Consider the following 17,218-nt stretch of genomic DNA (forward strand, 5'->3'; position numbering starts at 1 on the left):
AATAGTGTATGTTTTCTATAAGTTAGCCAATTACACATTACCTGGTCTTCGCATGGTGCTGTTGCTTCTCTTTCTCCATTTTTTTACTCACTGAATCAATATTAGTCACTATTTTACCCAGTTTAACTTGTTCTGGAATTCGAAAGAAAAGAAAAGAAAAGCTTTAATTGTATACTATTAGTTTTCAAGTTCTAAGTGCATTCTTTGAATTAAATTGCAAATCAGATTTTTTTAATAAAAAAAAGGTACAATATTTTTCAAAAAAATTACTAACACAAAGATATGGTAAAAACACATTTGAGTGTGTTTTTCCACCCCATGCTCCTCACATGTTTTGCAATTACTAAAATTTAGGACTGAAAGTGTAGAGTAAATGAACTGCATATATCAGAAAGGAGATAGCTCCCAGAGAAATGTCTGCAAGAATACAGCACATACCAATGAGTACAAAAAGCCTCGTTTATACATATCAGCATTATTACCATCCTTATCTTCAGCAGGCTTAGGTTTTATCGCAGAGCCTGCTATTTTAAAATAATTTAGCAATCATTAGTTAATGTAAATAGGAACACTGAGTGCTCCAGAAATCTCCTCCATTTGATTGAAAGACTGAAGTCCACAAAAGGCAAAGGTTCTGTTATTTAAAAAATCTACTTCTTAGAGTCTAAAAAGAAACCTACATAAATATTTTTTAAATACGTATTACTTTCTATTTTGTACAAATAATGGGACTAACATAGTTTGAAACACTGCAATAAAATATTAAGTCATGTATCTATTAAAGACATTCTAGCTACTAGTTCAGGTATATTAAAAAGATATTAAAGATACAGAGAACATATGAGATTAAACCTCTGTTTTAGAAATTGTACAAACTACTTGGTGTGTCAATGCTAACAAATAAAAGAGCGCAGTCGATAGCATTATATAATCTAGATTTAAAATGTATAACAAAGAACACAAAAAATTGGGAGAAATGGAAAACAGAATGCTAATATTTATTGACTATTTATATCAGGGGTGTTGGTTAGCATTCCCTGTGAATTATCTCACACTTAAACCTCAAAACTGCTTTTTTGTTTTTTGGTGAAGTATTGTGATTATTCTCTATTATACAGGAAAACAGTTTATCAAAGGTCTAAGTTAAAAGGTGCAGAACCAGGGCGCAAACCCATATCCCTCTGACTGTAAATTCACTCTTCTTAACTCTGCTCCACTGCCCCCCGGCAGAGCTCCCGGGGCCTCAGGTGCCTAACTATGGGAAAAGGATAATTTCTGCCATGCTTACTTTGGAGGGTTACTACAGAGCTCAAAAGACACACTTTATATAAAGATACACAGTAAGCTGAGAAATATCGTATTAAAGTGAAGAAGTAGAGAAAGAATTTATAAGTTAGAGTCTTAAAAATAGAAACATTTAAAAATATCTGCCATATGCCAAGTGCGCTACTTGCTGTATACAGATTAGCATATTTTATTCTCACAACCACCCCATAAATTAGGTACTATTATTATCCCCATTTTACAGATGAGAACACTGAAGCAGAGAAACAGAGATTAACTTTCCTAAGGTTATACAGCTAGCAGGAGGTAGAGGTAATATTCAAACCCAGGCAGGCAGTCCCTACAGCCTGCATTCTTAATCACTAGGATACCCAATATGCATATTTTTAATTTTACTTATTTAAGGAATATCTACTGAGTGAAAATTGTCATGCTAACTCCTAGAGAGGAGATATAGGATATAATGATTAATAAAAGATTGCCACTCTCAATGGACAGCATAACTAACATGAAAATCACTGCAGAAAAGTGAAGGAGAAAAAGGATGTGGGGAAATGTCACGAGACATGCAACCCAGAAATCTAGAGAATGAATTTTACAGTCATGCTAAAGGAACTAAGCTTGTGCTACTACAATAATTAATAAAGCAAAAGATATGCCCATTTTGAGAAAAGAGTATTAAAAACTTTGGGGATAATCCATTTAATCACTAAACTGAAAGCCCTCTACAGTACCATTTAACGAAATCATGTCAGTACTGCATACAAAATAGAAAATAAGTGCTGTTACACCCCTTTCAAAAAGTAGTATAGGGGCTTCCCTGGTGGCACAGTGGTTAAGAATCCGCCTGCCAATGCAGGGGACATGGGTTCGAGCCCTGGTCCGGGAAGATCCCACATGCCGTGGAGCAACTAAGCCCGTGCGCCACAACTACTGAGCCTGCACTCTAGAGCCCATGAGCCACAACTACTGAGCCCACGTGCCACAACTACTGAAGCCCATGCGCCTAGAGCCCGTGCTCTGCAACAAGAGAAGCCACCGCAATGAGAAGCCCGCACACCGCAACAAAGAGTAGCCCCCCGCTCGCCTCAACTAGAGAAAGCTCACGTGCAGCAACGAAGACACAACACAGCCAAAAATAAAAATAAATAAAACATAAATAAATTTTTTTTAAAAAGTAGTATAGAGTTAATGAAGATTTCTAGAAAGGCAATTAAACCATATGAAAATCCTACATTACTTCTCATTAGTTTAGATAAACCTTTAGATGGGGAACAAGATTTACTGTGTGACTTTGGGCAAATTATAACATCTCTGAGTTCACAACCATTCCCTTTATGTAAAATCTAGTCTCTAAAACAATTACATCAACTCTAGAATTTCAGTTCTGGAACATAAACTATAAATCACTTCTGGTTAAAATAATTAGTAAGAGACAGGGAGACTGGGAAAAGAAAATGCAGGTAAAGTGATGAACATTTGGGGGTTTTGTAATGAAATCAAACAAATGAAACATCAGGTATTAGAATTTCCAACCAAAGAACTCTAGTCCTTAACACTATTTACCATGTTTTTCTCAGAGTTCAGCTGGAATCAATCATTCATTCATCTGGAGTCAATCATCCATTCAATTTCCTTCACTTCTGACTATTTCACTTGTCTCCTTCATGGGCTCATTTTGCTATGACTACCTCAGCTGTTGTGTATGCCCCACAGCTCTTTCCTTGACTGCCTTCTAACCCTTTACTTGAATGATGTGGTCCACTCCCATGGCTATTTTCATCATGTAAATGTGGATACTTCACAAAATCTCTATATCTTGCTCACACCACTCTCAAGTGCCAAATTTGAATAACTATCTCTATATGCATGTCCCAAAGACATTCCGATCAACATGTCCCTCTCACAATTAATGACACCACCATCCATCCAAAACCCAGAAGTCACCTCTACTACTCACTCTCCCTCAGCCTCCTAGTACAATCAGTCATCAAATCCCTTCCACTTTTCCACTCTTACCGTCTCAACACAGAGCTTTACCATCTCTTCTCTGGAACACTAATAGCTTCCTCACTTGGATTCCTGCTTCCAACCATGATACCCTCCAATCCAACCTCCATACTTTCCATAAATAATCTATAATTTTCCAAATAATGGGATTTTGAATTATCATTGTTATTATTTTAAAATTTAATTTCATTGTAATCAGAGAACATGATTTATATAATTCTAAAATCTTTGAAATTTATTGACCCCTACTCAATAGACCAATGTGTAGTCAGTTTTCACAACATTCCATACTTGTCTGAAAATGTACATCCTCTCATTGTTGTTCTGTACTCATCTAATAAATTAAGCTTCTTAATTTAGTTGTTTAAATCAAATACTTTGTAGCCTTACTGATATATGTGTAGGTACACAGTTATGTAAATATGTGTGTATACATTATTTTTTGCTGGAAAATTTGAAAGTTGCAAACAGTATGACATTTCACCCCTAAATACTTCATCACATAACTCCTAAAAACAAGCACATCTCCTACACATTCACAATACCCACCCAAGAAATTAACATTGATACAATAAGACCTTAACCCTAACACTAACCCTAACCGGATGTATCTGTATACAAATTCCCCTAGTTGCCCCCAAAACATCTTTTCTAGATGTTTGGTTTTTCCAATACAGAATCTAATCAAAGATCATATACGTCTCTTAGATCTATTTTAACCTAGAAATGCCATGTCAACATGGTAACTACCAGCATACAACTACTGAGTGCTTAAAATATGATTTCTGTGAATTAAGATGTGCTGTAAGTATAAAGTACATTCTGAATTTCTAGGATTTACTACAAAAATATAATATATCTAAATAATTTTATTTTAATTAAATGTTTAAATAATATTTTCATATATTAAATTAAATAAGATATATCATTGAAATTAATTTCATCTATTTCTCATACCTTTTTTAATATGGCCACCAGAATCTTTTAATCCTCTTAATCCTTTTCCAGTAAGAGGAAAGGATTTTCCTCTTTACCTTTTTCCTCCTTTTTGAGACGTAATCTTTTTTTATTCAGTGTGTTATCATCTACTTCCATCATTAATCTTTTTGATGCTCATAATGCCAAAATTGGCCAGTCAGTTCCTGTACCATTTTGACATATCTCTGTTAGTTGTTGACCATTCCCTCTTTTTTTGCCACGGTAAGAGTTCTAGGCTCACTTTGTCCTTTCCCTGTCCCAGACTTGGAATCAGGTCTCCAAGAAGCAGTGGTCATTATCTCTTCTAAAATTACCTTTCTCTCCATTCTCTAGTGTTTCCTAATTGGAAAAATCTGGTTAGATTTATGTTAAAAGTTCTCAATATACTCTCCCGAGCTCTTAACTTTCATATTAGCCCTCTCTTTGTGCATTCTTTTGTAAATTTCTCAAGATACCCTTCCTACTTTACTAACTCCATCTTCAGCTCCATTAAATCTGTATTTTTTAAAATTTTTATTGAAATATAGTTGATTTACCATGTCATGTTAATTTCAGGTATACAGCACAGTGATTCAGAGATAGATAGATAGACAATTACAAGATACTGAGTACAGTTCACTGGGCTATACAGTAAGTCCTTGTTGTTTATTCATTTTATATTTTGTGTATATATGTTCATCCCAGACTCCTAATTTATCCCTCCCCCCATTTCCCTTTCAGTAACCATAAGTTTGTTTTCTGTCTGTAAGTCTATTTCTGTTTTGTAAAGAAGTCCACTTGTATCATTGTTTTAGATTCCACATATAAGCAATATCATATGATATTTGTCTTTGTCTGACTAACTTCACTTAGTATGATAATCTCTAGGTACATCCAAGTGGCTGCAAAAGGCATTATATCTTTCTTTTTATGGCTGAGTAATACTCCATTGTGTATATATACCACATCTTCTTTATCCATTCATCTGTCAATGCACACTTAGGTTGCTTCCATGTCTTGGCTATTGTAAATAGCACTGCTATAAACATTGGTGTGCATGTATCGTTTCAAATTATAGTTTTGTCTGGATATATGCCCCGGAATGGGATCTCTGGATCATATGGTAACTTTAGTTTTTTAAGGAACCTCCATACTGTTCGCCATAGTAGCTGCACCAATTTAAATACATTCCCACCAACAGTGTAGGAGGGTTCCTTTTTCTCCACACCCTATTCAGCGTTTATTTGTAGACTTTTTGATGATGGCCATTCTGACTGGTGTCAGGTGATACTTCATTGTAGTTTTGATTTGCATTTCTCTAATAACTAGCGATGTTGAGCATCTTTTCATGTGCCTGTTGGTCATCTGTGTATCTTCTTTGGAGAAATGTCTCTAGATCTTCTGCTTATTTTTTGATTGATTATTAAACAATTTAAATTTTACATATTTATTTCTAGAAGTTCCTTTAGCTCTTTTTTTTACATACATAAAAGCTTACCACTTTATTATTTTTCACTAATCAGAATTTTTGCATATGTTTCTTTTTTTATTGAGGTATAGTTGATGTACAATAATATATAAGTTTCAGGTATACAACACAGTGATTTACAATTTTTAAAGATTATACTCCATTTGTACTTATTATAAAATATTGGCTATATTCCTTGTGCTGTACAATCCCTGTAGCTTATTTATTTTATACATAGTAGTTTGTACCTCTTAATCCCCTACCCCTATGTTGTCCTCCCCCTTCCCTCTCCCCACTGGTAACCACTATTTTGTTCTCTATATCTGTGAGTTTCTTTTTTGTTATATTCACTCATTTGTTTTGTTTTTTAGATTCCACATATAAGTGATATCATACAGTATTTGTCTTTGTCTGACTTAGCATAATACCTTCCAAGTTCATCCATGTTGTTGCAAAGGGCAAACCTTCATTTTTTTATGGATGAGTAGTGTTCCATTTTGTGTGTGTGTGTGTGTGTGTGTGTGTGTATTACATCTTCTTTATCCATTCATCTGTTGATGGACAAGCCTGCCACTTTAAACTATGTTGCTCTAGTGTGAGATGTCATCAGACACAGCACTGCCTTTTCAGGATCTATGTAGGAAGAATTTCAGATCTGATGACATCTCTTTCCCAATTGCTGCCCAACCCATAAACATTACAGGAAAGTAGTGCAATCATTTCAGAAACTTTCTGTATGTTATGTTACATGTTTTACAGGCAAAAACAATGATGATCGCACAGATCTACACAAGCTATGCGGTGACGAAAGAGCAAGTTTGTCTACCAACATTTGATTAGGCAAGGAGAAGAACCAAACATGCTTGGTTTTTCCTCACAACAGAAATAATCCTGCTAATTACAATTAAAATTAATTACAATTAATTGTAATTAATTGTAATTAATTAATTACAATTAATTCTGTAAAATACAAAAGGTACAATGACAGAAATTATCTCACCACCCAAAGATAACCACTTAACACTTTGGTGTATACCATACCAGCTGTTTTACTTTTGTTCACACTCACATACACACATGCATTTAAAAAATCATTTTAATTATATTGTTTAGTAACTTGTTTTCATATAATATGTTGTAGACTTTTTTCATGTTAAAAAATGTAGTATCATTTTTAATGTTTGCATGGTATTCTATTGCATGGAGGTATCAGAATTTATTTAATCAAGTCCCATATTGTTGGACATTTAGGTTGTCCAGAAGTTCCTTTAGTTCTTTATCAAATCTTCCTGAACATTTTTATACTCTCTAGCTCATTCATACTTTTATACTTTTAATTTTTAAACATAATCATACTTATTTTCTATTCTATATCAGACAATTCTAATATCTATGGTCTTTGTAAGTCTAATTTCATTTTCAGAGAGCTAGAAGGCTACATTTCTCACTCATAGTGACTCATTTCTTCATGTATTTTGTGATTTTTTTAAATTGTAAACTCATATTCCATAGAAATGGGAATTATTTGCAACCTGAGATTAAGATCCATTCCTCAAGAAATAATTTGCTTTTCCTCCAGGAAGTTGAAGGAACTTTCAACTCATGCTAACATTAACCTAATTTCTCACTTAGGGATTTTTGAGATACTGGTAATATGGATTCCTATTTCAATACCAGGTGAGCCTGTTTGTGGTTATGAATTATAAGAAGAAACTTCTTTTTTTTCTCTTCTCTCAGAGCCAAGCCTGAGACAGCTTTCTTTGCTGGGCTCTCCCCTATATACCTCTTTAGATTTGTCCTTCTGTTTGTGTTTTTTTTTTTTTTATTCTGGATTCTCAGACGCTCTATAAAAATGTGGTGAATGAAGGAATACCCATTTTGCTAGTCATTCATATTTCAAGACTGAACTCAGGGGACACTATCTGGTCTATCTTAACACTGAAACAATTTGCAACATTCATTGTGTACTTGGCCCACCTCCGCCTCATTAGTCTGTAAACTCTGTGACCATGTCCCTGGCCAAGGCTTGCTAATAGATATATGGATCCATAAATAAAATATTTAACACCTCTTATTCAGTTACATAGAATTTTTAATATTACAACTTCATGTTTGCCAAGGACATGGATTAATTTCTTTCCATTTTTTTTTCCAAATATGATAGATACTATACACATTCCACCTTTAACTGATTCCCATTTCTCCCCTGACATTTATAAAGTTTCTCCTCTTTCACAAAACAAAAATAAAACAAAACAAACAAAGCAGGAGCTCTAATCCAAGTGGCTAAAAGCAGCCAATCTTAAATAGTTAAACTGGACCAATGTAAGTTACGAGGGACTAGCTTTCTAGAATTTAGAGTTTTAATAATTCAGAAATTGGTTACCATATTTACCATAAAAACATACCATAAAAGGGGTATGTCCTCCATCACAGGTGTCTCCTGCAGAGACTGGACAGGAATTTTTCATAAAACATTATATAAGGGATTTTATATCATGAAAATAGTTGGGCTGGAAGAGTGCTAAGGTCTCTTCTGTACAGAGACTTAATGATACTATGAAAATGTTTCACAAGGGTAAATCCAGATCCTTTTCATTCAAAAAATTAGATTTTAGATTTATAATAAGTGATTATAAAATATTTTTCTCAGTTTTCTTTTTAAGACCTACTATTTAAATTCTATTCAATTTAATATGAAGTAATTAAAATAAAATTTAAAACTTAATGTTATAAATTTATAGACAGACTTATTAGTCAAGAGTGACAGATTGCAATTTACTGACATTTCACATTCTAGTGTGTGGGCTAGGTGGATGTCATATGATTTTCTACTGTTGGAATTTCCAGCGCATGTGTGTTATATAGAATGCCAATTCCTCACTAAATTGTGAACTCTTTCATGGTCTCTTTGAGGACAGGGATTGTATTTTTATCCATCATCCACTTATTCAATCATTCACTCAACAAATATTTACCAAATGCCTATAATGTGACAGGCAGTCTGCTTGGCATCAGGGATGCAAAAAATAACCTGGGGATTATGAAGGCTATATTCTAGGAAATTAAAATAATTAAATAGTTACACAAATAATTGAGTAATCCCAATTGCAGTGCTATGAAAATTTATTTCCATTATCTCATAAGTTTAAGACAAGGAATAAAATGCATCCTTTAGCTTTTGGAATTGGGAGGTTATTGATGGACAATTGAATGGAAAAATGGAAGTAGAAGCAAAATTTCACTTCTTTGAAGGAATAAAGATATTGGAGATAATAAATGTAGATTCTCTTTTCAAGACGTGGTTTGAAGAGAAGAAGAGAGATAAAATGTTCATCACAGGGACATAAGTTTGAGAAAGAATGTTTTGGTGTCATTATATTTTTAGGATGGTTGAGACTTTAAGATGCTTATATATTATAGGAAAGGAGAAGGTGGAGATATAGAAGAAAGCAAATAATATGTAATAGATGAGGTAGGTTCCTGGCAGAGAAGAGAAGGGATGGGATAGAATTTAGCCATGATCTGGAGAAAACAGGCATTTTCTTCTAAAAGAAGAAGGTAGATAAGGTTTTAGGTGGCTATTAATAAATTTCCAACAAATTCACTATCAAGACCTTTATTTTCTCCATGAAGCAGGAACTGAGGTCATTTACTGAGAGAAGAGGATAGACGTTTAATAAGGGTCTTCAGGAGAGTGGCAAATATTTGAAATAAATAGCAAGTGGGGTGGGTAAAAGAACTGACCAAGGTCAAGTAAAATGTTTTACCTTGATTACCACTTAATGCAGTCACCGTTACAGCTAACACTTCAAAACAAACAAAAACTCTCACTACTGTTCAATTTCTCTTTGCTTTATAGCAAAATGGTTTGCTATAAAATGGTTTAAACTGGTTGTCTACACATACTGTGTGCACTCCCTCACCCCATTTACTCTTTAGTCCACTGGCAACCCAGCTTGCAAAATCGCCACTCTGCAAGGATACAACAACTTCCATGGTAGCACATGCACTGGACAAATCAGCAGTACACAATGACAGTGGTGGCTCTCTTGTGTAGGGACTATGTGACAAGTTCTCCTGGTCTCCATCCTATGAACACCTGGCTGCTCATTTTCAATCTCTCTCCTTCTTCTATCAGACATCTTTAAAAATGCAGTGCCATGAGCCTCTATCATAAGCCCTTTCGTTTGTGTTAACTTCACTTGTTCCTTGGGAGATTTCATCCAGTTCCTTGGGTAAATATGTCCATACACCAGTGACTCTAAAACTTTATCCTCCAGGCCATACCTGTCCTCAAAATTTCAGACCCATGTATATAATTGTCTTACACGTGAAGTTGCATGCTAATAGGCATTTCAAATATAATGTATTTAATAGAAACCTTGGTCTTCTCTTCCAAACACTGTTCTTTCCTGTCTTTCTTGTGTCAGTAAATGACATCACCACACAGACACCCACTCAAACCAGAAACTCATAACCTGTCACTAAAATATATATCAAATTTGCCAATTTCCCTCCAGTGTCACTAACACCACAACAATAATGCTACATACCAAACCAAACCAAACCTCAGTGGATTATAAGTTTAGATCATTCTTGCTCATGGTTCTTTGACTTAGCCAGAGCAGCTCTGCTTCAGGCTGTGAGGCAGGTGGCTTACATGGGCCACGCCGGAGGGGGGCAGCTACCTGGGGTGTGGTCTTCTCATGGCAGACCAAGGAGTAAGACAGACAAGTTAAACCACTAAAACAGCGGTCCCCAACCTTTTTGGCACGAGGTACCAGTTTCGTGGAAGACAATTTTTCCACAGACCAGACGGTGGGGGGATAGTTTTGGGATGATTCAAGCCCATTACATTTATTGTGTACTTTATTTCTATTATTATTACATTGTAATATATAATGAAATAATTATACAACTCACCATAATGCTGACAGGAGGTGGAGCTCAGGCGATAATGTGAGTGATAAGGAGCAGCTGTAAATGCAGATGAAGCTTCACTCGCTTGCCTGCTGCTCACTTCTTGCTGTGTGACCCGGTTCCTAACAGGACACAGACCGGTACTGGTCCATGGTCTGGGGGTTGGGGACCCCTGCACTAAAACATTTAAAACTATTGCCTGTGTTATATCTTGTCACCTTCCATTGGCCAAAGCAAGCAAATGGTCAGTCTCAAAGGCTGGCCAGGGAAGGGAAGCATACTCCAACCCATGGTGGAGGAGGAAGAGAGCGGATGTGTCTTGAACAATAACTCAATATAAGCCAACACTATCTTTTGCCTAGACTGAAAAATAGCTTTCTAATTACCCTCCCATTTTCCCTCTACACTCTGCTCACTCCAGTCTACACACAAAGGTCAACATATCTTTTCAAAATGGAAATCTGGGGGAGACCTTCAAGATGGCAGAGGAGTAAAACGTGGAGATCACCTTCCTCCCCACAAATACACCAGAAATACATCTACATGTGGAACAACCCCTACAGAACACCTACTGAACGCTGGCAGAAGACCTCAGACTTCCCAAAAGGCAAGAAACTCCCCACATACCTGGGTAGGGCAAAAGAAAAAAGAAAAAACAGAGACAAAAGAATAAGGACGGACCTGCACCTTGGGGAGGGAGCTGTGAAGGAGGAAAAGTTTCCACACACTAGGAAGCCCCTTCACTGGCGGAGACGGGGCGGTGGTGGGGGGAAGCTTCGGAGCCATGGAGGGGAGCACAGCCACAGGGTTGCGGAGGGCAAAGCGGAGAGATTCCCGCACAGAGGAGCGGTGCTGACCAGCACTCACCAGCCTGAGAAGCTTGTCTGCTCACCTGCCGGGGTGGGCGGGGGCTGGGAGCTGAGGCTTGGGCTTCGGAAGTCAGATCCCAGGGAGAGGACTGGGGTTGGCTGCATGAACACAGCCTGAAGGGGGCTAGTGCACCACAGCTAGCCGGGAGGGAGTCCAGGAAAAAGTCTGGAATTGCCTAAGAGGCAAGAGACCATTGTTTCGGGGTGCACAAGGAGAGGGGATTCAAAGGACTGCCTCAACGAGCCCCAGAGACGAGCACGAACCATGGCTATCAGCGCGCACCCTACAGACCAGCATGAGATGCTAAGCCTGCTACTGCAGCCACCAAGAAGCCTGTGTGCAAGCACAGGTCACTATGCACACCTCCCCTCCTAGAAGCCTGTGCAGCCTGCCACTGCCAGGATCCCGTGATCCAGGGACAACTTCCCTGGGAGAACACACAGCAGGCCTCAGGCTGTTGCAATGTCATGCTGGCCTCTGCCGCCGCAGGCTCGCCCCACATTCCGTACCCCTCCCTCCCCCCAGCCTGAGTGGGCCAGAGCCCCCTAATCAGCCACTCTTTTAACACCACACCCCCAGTCTGGGCGGGAATAGACGCCCTCAGGCGACCTACACGCAGCGGCCAAAATTTAAATTTGGGGACAAATGCAAAGCTGAACCCCAGGAGCTGTGTGAAGAAAGAAGAGAAAGGGAAATTTCTCTCAATGGCCTCAGGAGCAGCAGATTAAATGTCCACAGTCAACCTGATATACCCTGCATCTCTGGAATACCTGAATAGATAATGCATCATCCCAAAATTGAGGCGGTGGACTTCTGGAACAACTGTAGACTTGGGGTTTGCTTTCTGCATCTAATTTGTTTCTGGTTTTATGTTAACTTAGTTTAGTATTTAGAGCTTATTAACATTGGTAGATTTGTTTATTGATTTGGTTGCTTTCTTCCTTTTTTTTTTGTATATATATATTTTTTTCTTTTTCTCTTTTTGTGAGTGTGTATGTGTATGCTTCTTTGTGTGATTTTGTCTGTATAGCTTTGTTTATACCATTTGTGCTAGGGATCTGTCTGTCCGTTTTTTTTTTAATATAGTTTTTAGCCCTTGTTATCATTGGTGGATTTGTTTTTTGGTTTGGTTGCTCTCTTCTTTCTTTCTTTTTTCTTTTTTTTAAATTACTTTTTAACTTTTTTATTTTAATAACTTTGTTTTTATTTTATTCTCTTTCTTCCTCCCTCCCTCCCTCCCTCTCTCTCTCTCTCTTTCTCTCTCTCTCTTTCTTTCTTTCTTTCTTTTTCTCCCTTTTCTTCAGAGCTGTGTGGCTGATATGGTCTTTGTGCTCCAACCAGGGGTCAGGCCTGTACCTCTGAGGTGGGAGAGACGAGTTCAGAATATTGGTGCACCAAAGACCTCCCAGGTCCACATAATATCAAACGGCAAAAGCTATCCCAGAGATCTCCACCTCAAAGCTAAGACCCAGCTCTACTCAACAACCAGCAAGCTACAGTGCTGGATACCCTATGCCAAACAACTAGCAAGACAGGAGAATAAACCTGCCCATTAGCAGAGAGGCTGCCTAAAATCATAATAAGGTCAAAGACACACCAAAACACGCCACTGGACGCGATCCTGCCCACCAGAAAGACAAGATCCAGCCTCATCCACCAGAACACAGGTGAGAGTCCCCTCCACCAGGAAGCCTACACAAACCACTGAACCAACCTTAGCCACTGGGGCAGACACCAAAAACAATGGGAACTATGAACATGCAGCCTGCGAAAAAGAGACCCCAAACACAGTAAGTTAAGCAACATGAGAAGACAGAGAAACACACAGCAGATGAAGGAGCAAGGTAAAAACCCACCAGACCTAACAAATGAAGAGGAAATAGGCAGTCTACCTGAAAAAGAATTCAGAGTAATGATAGAAAAGATGATCCAAAATCTTGGAAAAAGAATGGAGAAAATACAAGAAACGTTTAACAAGGACCTAGAAGAACTGAAGAGCAAACAAACAATGATGAACAACACAATAAATGAAATTAAAAATTCTCTAGAAGGAATCAATAGCAGAATAACTGAGGCAGAAGAACGGATAAGTGACCTGGAAAATAGAATGGTGGAAATAACTACTGCAGAGCAGAATAAAGAAAAAAGAATGAAAAGAATTGAGGAAAATCTTAGAGACCACTGGGTCAACATTAAACACACCAACATTCGAATTACAGGGGTCCCAGAAGAAGAAGAGAAAAAGAAAGGGACTGAGGAAATATTTGAAGAGATTATAGTTGAAAACTTCCCTAATATGGGAAAGGAAATAGTCAGTCAAATCCAGGACACGCAGAGAGTCCCATACAGGATAAATCCAAGGAGAAACAGGCCAAGACACATATTAATCAAACTATCAAAAATTAAATACAAAGAAAAAATATTAAAAGCAGCAAGGGAAAAAAAACAACAAATAACATACAAGGGAATCCCCACAAGGTTACCAGCTGATCTTTCAGCAGAAACTCTGCAAGCCAGAAAGGAGTGGCAGGACATATTTGAAGTGATGAAAGGGAAAAACCTACAACCAAGATTACTCTACCCAGCAACGATCTCATTCAGATTCGACGGAGCAATTAAAAGCTTTACAGAAAAACAAAAGCTAAGCAAATTCAGCACCACCAAACCAGCTTTACAACAAATGCTAAAGGAACTTCTCTAGGCAGGAAATAGAAGAGAAGGAAAAGACCTACAATAACAAACCCAAAACAATTAAGAAAATGGTTATAGGAACATACATATTGATACCTACCTTAAATGTAAATGGATTAAATGCTCCCACCAGAAGACATAGACTGGCTGAATGGACACAAAAACAAGACCCGCATATATGCTGTCTACAAGAGACCCACTTCAGACCTAGGGACACATACAGACTGAAAGTGGGGATGCAAAAAGATATTCCATGTAAATGAAAATCAAGAGAAAGCTGGAGTAGCAATTCTCATATCAGACAAAATAGACTTTAAAATAAAGACACTTACAAGAGACAAAGAAGGACACTACATAATCATCAGGGGATCAATCCAAGAAGAAAATATAACAATTATAAATATATATGCACCCAACATAGGAGCACCTCACTACATAAGGCAAATGCTAACATCCATAAAAGGGGAAATCGACAGTAACACAATAGTACTAGGGGACTTGAACACCCCACTTTCACCAATGGACAGGTCATCCAAAATGAAAATAAATAAGGAAACACAAGCTTTAAATGATACATGAAACAAAATGGACTTAACTGATATTTATAGGACATTCCATCCAAAAACAAAAGAATACACTTTCTTCTCAAGGGCTCATGGAACATTCTCCAGGATAGACCATATCTTGGGTCACAAATCAAGACTTGGTAAATTTCAGAAAATTGAAATCATATCAAGTATCTTTTCCGACCACAACACTATGAGACTAGATATCAATTACAGGAAAAAATCTGTAAAAAATACAAACACATGGAGGCTAAACAATACACTACTACATAACCAAGAGATCACTGAAGAAATCAAAAGAGGAAATCAAAAAATACCTAGAAACAAATGACAATGGAAACACGATGACCCAAAACCTATGGATGCAGCAAAAGCAGTTCTAAGAGGGAAGTTTATAGCAATACAATCCTACCTTAAGAAACAAGAAACATCTCAAGTAAACAACCTAACCTTACACCTAAAGCAATTAGAGAAAGAGGAACAAAAAAACTCCCAAAGTTAGCAGAAGGAAATAAATCATAAAGATCAGATCAGAAATCAATGAAAAAGAAATGAAGGAAATAGCAAAGATCAATAAAACTAAAAGCTGGTTCTTTGAGAAGATAAACAAAATTGATAAACCATTAGCCAGACTCATCAAGAAAAAAAGGGAGAAGACTCAAATCAATAGAATTAGAAATGAAAAGGGAGAAGTAACAACTGACACTGCAGAAATACAAAAATCATGCGGGATTACTACAAGCAACTCTATGCCAATAAAATGGAAAACCTGGAAAAAATGGACAAATTCTTAGAAAAGCACAACCTTCCGAGACTGAACCAGGAAGAAATAGAAAATTTAAACAGACCAATCAGAAGCAATGAAATTGAAACTGTGACTAAAAATCTTCCAACAAACAAAAGCCCAGGACCAGATGGCTTCACAGGCAAATTCTATCAAACATTTAGAGAATAGCTAACACCTATCCTTCTCAAGCTCTTCCAAGCTATAGCTGAGGGAGGAACACTCCCAAACTCATTCTATGAGGCCACCATCACCCTGATACCAAAACCAGACAAAGATGTCTCAAAAAAAGAAAATTACAGGCCAATATCACTGATGAACATAGATGTAAAAATCCTCAACAAAATATGAGCAAACAGAATCCAACAGCACATTAAAGGGATCATACACCATGATCAAGTGGGGTTTATCCCAGGAATGCAAGGATTCTTCAATACATGCAAATCAATCAATGTGATACACCATATTAACAAATTGAAGGAGAAAAACCATATGATCATCTCAATAGATGCAGAAAAAGCTTTTGACAAAATTCAACACCCATTTATGATAAAAACCCTCCAGAAAGTAGGCACAGAGGGAACTTACCTCAACATAATAAAGGCCATATATGACAAACCCACAGCCAACATTGTTCTCAGTGGTGAAAATCTGAAACCGTTTCCTCTAAGATCAGGAACAAGACAAGTTTGTCCACTCTCACCACTATTATTCAACATAGTTTTGGAAGTTTTAGCCACAGCAGAGAAGAAAAGATGTCCTCAGAGACACTTCCATGACATTTACATCTAAAGTATGTCCCCAGTCTACTACATCACTCTATTTTCTTCACTGTGATCTTCACATTTCATGATTATCTTGTCTATCTGTTTGCTTGCTTTTTGTGTATTTTCTCCCAGCAGAATATACGCTCCATTTTCACAACTATATCACCAGTGTCAAAAAGAGTGGTTGGCATATAAAAGATGTTTAATAAATAATGAATGAATGAATGAATGAATTTTTCTCTTGGTATATTATGAGCTATTTAAGAATGGAACATTTTTATTCCCTTTCTAACTCACACATAGCATTATAAATCAGCAGCCCAATAAATATTAATTGAATAAATGAAGTAATTAATGTGTTTACTAGATACAGATGTAATAAATTTCAGATTTCATTGTCATGTCAGAAAGTGGAATAAAGATATTTGTGCTAGACAGTTTATCTGAATACTTCAGATTTCACTTATATTTTTCTACTCCACCCTCATGTAGTTATTATTGTCCAGTAGAATACCCTTCAACAAATAAATTATTATTAACTACCTCCCTTCAGCCATGTGTCAGAGACCATGGAGGTTATAGGAAAAGGGGGAAACATCACCATCAGCTTGCAAAAGTGTATATCCTATCAATCCCAAAGTAATGGTAGTCATACATTCATTGTTGAACAAATACCTCAGTGCCTAGCCTAGCATATATTAGGTACTCAATAAATGCTGAATGAACAAACAGAAGTCAGCCAGGAACCAAGAGCAGAGTTGAATTAAATGCAAGAGAATATGTAATTCCATATGATGTCAGCAGAAGAGTACTGGAAATTAATCCATGTTTTGTCAGCACAATTTAACTCCACTATGAGACCTCAGTATAAAAAACAATAGTGTGAAATGTTTTTAAA

General features: G+C 37.0%; 1 protein-coding gene across 1 annotated transcript in view; it reads right to left on the reverse strand.

Moving 5' to 3' along the window:
* IQCM (IQ motif containing M) overlaps positions 1 to 17,218 on the reverse strand; it is a 371,477-nt gene that overhangs the window by 317,626 nt on the left and 36,633 nt on the right. Inside the window, 1 exon segment of the mRNA XM_068541959.1 lies at positions 42 to 132. Coding sequence (XP_068398060.1) covers positions 42 to 132 — 91 coding nt within the window.

The sequence above is a fragment of the Eschrichtius robustus genome, chromosome 4 (genome assembly GCF_028021215.1).
Source record: "Eschrichtius robustus isolate mEscRob2 chromosome 4, mEscRob2.pri, whole genome shotgun sequence".
Taxonomy (NCBI): domain Eukaryota; kingdom Metazoa; phylum Chordata; class Mammalia; order Artiodactyla; family Eschrichtiidae; genus Eschrichtius; species Eschrichtius robustus.